Here is a 7,332-nt window from a genome sequence, read left to right as displayed (position 1 = left end):
GAGCTTGCAGTGAGCTGAAATCCGGCCACTGCACTCCAGCCCAGGCGACAGAGCGAGACTCCATCTCAAAAAATAAAAAAAAATAAAAAAAATAAAAAGTTAACAGAGGGTGGGCACAGTGGCTCAAACCTATAATCCCAGCACTTTGGGCCGAAGTGGGAGGATTACTTGAGCCCAAGAGTTCGAGACTAGCCTGGGGAACCCGGCAACACCCTGTCTCTACAAAAAAATACAAAGATTAGCTAGTGTGGTGGCACAGGCCTGCAGTCCTACCTACTCAGGAGGTTGAGGTGGTAGGATTGCCTCCACGGTTGAGCCCGGCAGGTTGAGGCTGCAGTGAGCTGAGGTCGTGCCACTGCACCCCAGCCAGGGCAAAAGAGTGACACCCTGCCTTAAAAATAAAAACAAAAAAATTAACAGAGTGAATAAAGGTTTTGTAAATATATAAAAGAACTTGCACACTTCTCAAAAGGCTTTTCTCTCTCTCTTTTTTTGGTTTGAGACAGTCTTGTTCCATTGTCCAGGCTGTTAATATTAATAATAGCTCACTGCAGCCTCAACCTCCCAGGCTCAAGCAATCCTGCCTCAGCCTCCTGAGTACCTGGGACTACAGGCAGCTGTAGTCCCAGGTACTATGCCCAGACAATTTTGCCCAGACAATTTTGAAATTTTTTGGTAGAAAGGGAGTCTCGCCGTGTTGCTCAGGCTGGTCTTAACTCCCGGGCTCAAGCGATCCTCCCACCTCGGCCTCTCAAAGTCGTGGGATTACAGGCATGAGCCACCGCACCCGGCAATCCTTTCTCTTGAACATCTGTAGAAAGAACTGATTCCCCATTGGCATCATGAAAGTGAACCAGTTAATGTTGACGAAGCTGCAGGATTAATGGCTTAGTTGTAATGCAGTGGTGATGCATCTAATTCCCTCAAAAAGACCAATAAATTAAAGGTTTTCTACAATTTTAAAAGATCCCCTAAGCCTTGGACCCACAATGTTATGGAAATAGGGTTAGATGAAACAGTTTCAACAACAAACAGCTGACATCATCCCTCATGTTTTCCTGTGAGGCCAGCTGCAAGCAGTTATCATTACAGGGGAGAAAAACCGAGGCCTGAAGGAGGCAGACGGGGACTCGTGAAAGGAACGTTGTAAAACACGTTTGCCAGGCGACCCCCCGGCAGCTTCACTAGTTGGTGGGTGCAGACAGTTAACTATGCAGTTTGCACCATTCTAGAACCAGCTGCCATGGCAACCCCCTTCAATGGGTCATTGTGGGAACCTTGGGCAACTTCAATCAGGCGGGGACAAGGCAAGATTCTCTAATGACAGGGACATTCCTCAGCGGCGCACAGTCCTGAAGGCTGTACAGCTAGGTCTGAACCTGTCCACGAGTGCCTTTTGTGAGCTGGGTGGGTTGCCCTGTTGAGCTGCTTTTTAGAAGCCTTCATCCATCAAGGCAGGCCAGGGGGCAAGCTGCCTCTGGGGTGTCGCCACCTTGGATCCTGGTATCCACCCATCCTGCCTGCAAGGCCCTCATCACTTGCCCGCGGCCACCCCCGGCAGCCCTGCCTCTAGTAACAATTCTTGTCTTAAAGTCTATCTTGTCTGAGAAGATCCCACTCTCCTCTGGGCACTGCTTGCAAGGAATATCTTTTTTTATTTTTTTGAGATGGAATCTTGCTCTTGTTGCCCAGGCTGGAGTGTGGTGGCGCGATCTCAGCTCACTGCAAATTCCGCCTCGCGGGTTCAAGCAATTTTCCTGCCTCAGCCTCCCGAGTAGCTGGGACTACAGGCATCTGCCACCACACCCAGCTAATTTTGTATTTTTAGTAGAGACGGGTTTCTCCATGTTGGTCAGGCTGGTCTTGAATTCCTGACCTCAGGTGATCCACCCACCTCAGCCTCCCAAAGTGTTGGGATTATAGGGGTGAGCCACCATGCCCTGCTGGAATATCTTTTTATATCATTTTACTTTTCAACTATTTGTGTCTTGTCTTTTTTTCGCAGAGACAGGATCTCACTCTGTCACCCAAGCTGGAATGCAGTGGAGCAATCAGAGCTTACTGCAATCACCAACTCCTGGGCTCAAGTGATCCTCTTGCCTCGGCCTCCCAAAGAGCTGAGATTACAGGTGCATGCCACCGTGCCTGGCCCTATTTGTGTCTTTGAATCTTTTTTTTTTTTTTTGAGACGGAGTCTCGCTCTGTCGCCCAGGCTGGAGTGCAGTGATCGGATCTCAGCTCACTGCAAGCTCTGCCTCCCAGGTTCACGCCATTCTCCTGCCTCAGCCTCCCGAGTAGCTGGGACTACAGGCGCCCGCCACCACGCCCGGCTAGTTTTTTTGTATTTTTTAGTAGAGACGGGGTTTCACCGTGTTAGTCAGGATGGTCTCGATCTCCTGACCTCGTGATCCACCCGTCTCGGCCTCCCAAAGTGCTGGAATTACAGGCTTGACCACCGCGCCCAGCCGATGTCTTTGAATCTTAAGTGTGTCTCTTGCAAGCAGCATATAGTAGTTGGGTCATTTTTTTTTTTTTTAATCTATTCTGCCAATCTCTGCTTTTTTGTGTGTGATAAAATACACATAGTATTAAAGTATTAAAATATAAAAATATTTTAGTATTGGCCAGGTGCAGTGGCTCATGCCTGTAATCTCAGCACTTTGGGAAGCCAAGGCGGGTGGATCACAAGGTCAGGAGATCAAGACCATCTTGACGTGGTGAAACCACGTCTCAACTAAAAATACAAAAATTAGCTGGGTGTGGTAGTGGGCACCTATAGTCCCAGCTACTCAGGAAGCTGAGGCAGGAGAACTGCTTGAACCTGGGAGGCGGAGGTTGCAGTGAGCCAAGACCACACAGAATGCACTCCAGCCTGGGCAACAGAGTGAGACTCCATATCAAAAACAAATATTTATATATATATATAAAAAATATACATAATATATATATTATATATTATATATATATAATAAAGATGCAAAGAAAAATTAGCCAGGCATGGTGGCACGCACCTGTATTTCCAGCTATTCAAGAGGCTGAGACACGAGAATCACTTGACCCTTGGAGGCAGAGGTTGCAGTGGGCAGAGATTGCACCACTCCACTCCAGCCTGGATGACAAAGTGAGACTCTGTCTCAAAAACATAAAAATAGAATAAAAATGAGGTGTACCATTTGACGGCATTTGGTACATGGTACACGACCTACTTCCAAGACACTTCATTCTCCTAAAAGGAAATCCCGTCCCTGTTACAGTCTCTCTGTGTTCCCCTCTTCCCAAGCCCCCGGAAACCACTAATCTACTTTCTGTCTCTATGAAATATACGGATTACACCTTTAGATGGAATGTCCAGAATAGGCAAATCCATAAGACAGAAAGCAGATTAGTGGTTGCCAGGGATTGCAGGGAGGAGGAGTAATGGGGAAACAGGGTTTCATTTCAGGGTGATGGAAATGGCTTAGAACTAGATAGAGGTGGCTGGCTGCACAACAATGTCAATGTATCAGGTGCCACCGAATTTTCATTAATTCAGTGTTTAATATCCACTTTTAAATGGTTGATTTTATGTTAGGTCAATTTCCCCTCTATTTATTTATTTTTACTTTATCTCTTGAGATGGAGTCTTGCTCTGTCGCCTAGGCTGGAGTGCAGGGGCACGATCTCCACTCACTGGAACCTCCACCTCCGAGGTTCAAGCGATTCTCGTGCCTCAGTCTCCTGAATAGCTGGAATTACAGGCATGCGCCACCATGCCTGGCTAATTTTTTTTTTTTTGTATTTTAGTAAAGATGGGGTTTCACCATGTTGGCCAGGCTGGTCTCAAACTCCTGACCTCAAGTGATCCACCTGCCTCGGCCTCCCAAAGTGCTGGGATTACAGGTGTGAGTCACCGCACCTGGCCAATTTTCTCTCAATTTGAAAGAGAAGAGTGTTAACTTGGGAACACTCTGGAAATGGCCCTGACTCCCAGGGATATCCTGCTGGACACACCAATGGGCACAGCCTGGCTCAGAGAGGACTAGGACATGCTGCCTTCAGGGATAGGAAGGCAATCATTGCTGGATGGTTTTTGGAGACAAGAGGCTCTCTGTCACCCAGGCTGGAGGACAGTGGTGCGATCTCAACTCACTGCAACATCTGCCTTTCAGGCTCAAACAATTCTCCTGCCTCAGCCTCCAGAGAAGCTGGGATTACAGGGGCCTGCCACCACATCCGGCTGATTTTTTATATTTTTAGTAGAGACAGGGTTTCACCATGTTGGCCAGGCTGGTCTCGAACTCCTCACCTTAGGTGATCCACCCGCGTTGGCCTCCCAAAATGCTGGGATTACAGGTGTCAGCCACTGTGCCCGGCCAAATTATTATTATTATTTTTAGACATAGTGTCTTGCTCTGTCCCCCAGGCTGGAGTTCGGGGGAGTGACTACAGCTCACTGCAGCTTCCAACTCCCGGGGTTAAGTGATTCTCCCACCTCAGCCTCCTGAGGAGGTAAGACTACAGGTGGATGCCACCACACCCGGCTAATTTTTTTATTTTTATTTTTGTAGAGATGAGGTCTCACTATGCTGCCCAGGCTGGTCTCGAATTACTGGGCTCAAGTGATCATCCTGTCTTGGCCTCCCAAAGTGCTGGGATTATAGGTGTGAGCCACTATGCCCGGCTTATTTTCCCTTTCTTATTTCTTCTTGGGCTGCCAGTAATTGAACACTGTCCGTGTGCTGGTTGGGGTTAGCAGGGGTCAGTAGTCAAAGGTAAGCCAGGATCAGAGGCCCCGCCTCAGCTCGCAGCTCCCTTGCCCACTGGCTGCTGGGCCTTCAGCAAATCACTGATCTCCTCTGAATGTCAGTTTCCTCACCTATGAGACAGAAGGAATGCCTCTTCGCTGCTCCTCACAGTACTGGTTCTTGGAGGGTTCCAATCACTTGAGTCTGTCTATCTCCCCTGCTAGGCTGGGTGTGCCTGTTCACCATGACTACTCTCGTACCTCTCCCATGGTAGCTCCTCCAGGCATTTTTTAGAAATTGGGGTAAGGCCGAGCACAGTGGCTCACGCTTGTAATCCCAGCACTTTGGGAGGCCAAAGCGGGAGGATCAATGGAGCCTAGGAGTTTGAGTCCAGCCTGGGCAACATGAGGAGACCCTATCTCTACAAAGAATACAAAAATTAGCCAGGTGCTGTGGTGCACACCTGTGGTCCCAGCTACTCGGGAGGCTGAGGTGGGAGGATTGCTTGAGTCTGGGAGGATGAGGTTACAGTGACCCATGATTGAGTCACTGCACTCCAGCCTGGGTGACAGAGTGAGGCCCTGTCTTAAAAAAAAATTGGGGTGAAATTCACCGAATGTACAATTAGCCATTTTTGAGTGAACAATTTGGTGTCATTTAGTACACCAACGAGGTTGTACAACTATCACCTCCATCAAGTTCCAAAACATTTTTATCACCCCAAAAAGGAAACCCTGTATCCACAAAGCAATTACTCCCCATTCTCTCTTCCTCCCAGCCCCTGGCAACCACTGCTTTCTGTCTCCATGGATTTGCCTATTCTGGACATTTTATATAAATGGAATCATACACTGGGTGGCCTTTTGTGTCTGACTTATTTGCAATACTTGATGGAGGCTGCAAGCTTGGCATTTTGGTTGTGCCTGACTCTAAAGCTCCCTTCTTCCCACTCTGCATAAGGGGATGGCCCATCGTGGTGGAATAAGCAACAAGATGTCCCAGGAGAGGGCTGGGAGCAGTGGGTCATGCTTGTCATCCCAGCACTTTGGGAGGCTGAGGCAGGTGGATCACTTGAGATCAGGTGTTCGAGACCAGCCTGGCCAACATAGTGAAACCCCATCTCTACTAAAAATGCAAAAATTAGCCGGGTGTGGTGGCGAGTGCCCGTAATCCTAGCTACTAGGGAGGCTGAGGCAGGAGAATCTGAACCTGGGAGGAGGAGACTGCAGTGAGCCGAGATCGCACCTCTGCACTCCAGTCTGGGCAACAGAGCAAGACTGTCTCAAAAACAAAAAAGACGTCCCAGGAGAGAGCAAGTGGTGAGGGGGAAAGGAAGTGTCTGGAGGCTGGGGGTGTACCTTAGCCATGACTTCATCGTGACCCTCCACCGTCTTCTGGAGCTTGATCAGATGCCACAGGTCCTGGATGGGCCGGGCAGTGCCCTGACTGGCTTCCAGCAGCTGGGCGGTAGAGGGCAGGTCCTGCAGCAGGGCCAGCTGGTTTTCCATCTTGTCGAGGCGGCTCACCACGTGGTCGAAGACACTGCTGGGCCTCTTCATGGGGTTGAGGATGGGCTGGGCTTCTCCTTCCCTGGGCACGATGACCACCTGCGAGGTCTGTAGGAAGTCCTCGTCCCCCGAGAGGACCTTCTTGAGCTCAGCCATGTGGATGTGCTCCAAGATGCTGTGCAGCAGGAGGTGCAGGGCCTTGAAGTTCAGCACCCCACACTGTGGGATGGCGATGTTGGCCAGTTCGGTGAACGTGAGTGAGAAGCTCATCCTGCCGGAGTGGGTCAGTGGGGCTGGGGTTCCGGGCGTCCTTGAGGACAAAGGATAGCTTTCAGTGGTCCGGAGAGCTACACAGACTGGTCCTCAGAGACTTGGGTGGTGGTGAGTCACAGTGGTCAGGAGGAATGGCCTCTGTTCTGGCTGGAGCTCAGATCAGAGTCTCTGGTTGCCAGGACACCAAAGAATGTGGTGAAATGGGCACACTTCCAAGTCTGGAGTGGGGCAGGTGCTCCCCAGTGAGCCTCACCCAGAGGAGGTGCTCAGTTAATATTGCAGGAATGTTCGAATAGCAGCCTCTTTATTCGAGCCCTCTGGTGATGTGAGACTGATGACTTTTTCCTAGAAACACATATGGAAGGGATGGAGAGGCAGCTCCCTCCTCAGAATTCTCTAGAATCTGGGCAGAAGATAGCTTTCTTGGAGTTAGGAAGACCCAGGTTTTACAAAGGGATAAGAATCTGAAGTACTGGCCGGGTGGGTGTGGGGACTCACGCCTGTAATCCCAGCACTTTGGGAAGGCAAAGGCGGGAGGACTGCTTGAAGCCAATAGTTCGAGAGCAGCCTGGGCAACATAGTGAGACCCTGTTTCTACAAAAAAATTTTTAATTAGCTGGGTGTGCTGGCGCACATCTGTACTCCCAGCTACTTAGGGGGATGGGGTGGGAGGATTGCTCGAAGCCAGGAGTTTGAGGCTGCAGTGAGTGAGCTATGACTGTGCCACTGCACTTAGCCTGGGCAACAGAGTGAGACCTTGTCTCAAAACAAAAAATAAGCCGGGCGCGGTGGCTCAAGCCTGTAATCCCAGCACTTTGGGAGGCTGA

At 49.8% G+C, this 7,332-nt stretch overlaps 1 protein-coding gene across 1 annotated transcript in view; it reads right to left on the bottom strand.

Annotated features, from left to right (window-relative positions):
* The window catches only part of LOC105525636 (chromosome unknown open reading frame, human C16orf96), a 47,350-nt gene extending 40,718 nt beyond the window's left edge, over positions 1-6,632 (bottom strand). Inside the window, exon 1 of the mRNA XM_011961336.1 lies at positions 6,083-6,632. Within this exon, the coding sequence (XP_011816726.1) occupies positions 6,083-6,502 (420 nt within the window). The 5' untranslated portion in view covers positions 6,503-6,632. The remainder of the gene's footprint in view (positions 1-6,082) is intronic.
* Between the last annotated feature and the right edge of the window lie 700 nt (positions 6,633-7,332).

The sequence above is a fragment of the Colobus angolensis genome, unplaced genomic scaffold (assembly GCF_000951035.1).
Source record: "Colobus angolensis palliatus isolate OR3802 unplaced genomic scaffold, Cang.pa_1.0 Scaffold55, whole genome shotgun sequence".
Classification (NCBI taxonomy): Eukaryota; Metazoa; Chordata; class Mammalia; order Primates; family Cercopithecidae; genus Colobus; species Colobus angolensis.
The sequence above is the reverse complement of the archived record's forward strand: the minus strand, read 5'-3'. Positions and strand labels throughout refer to the sequence as shown.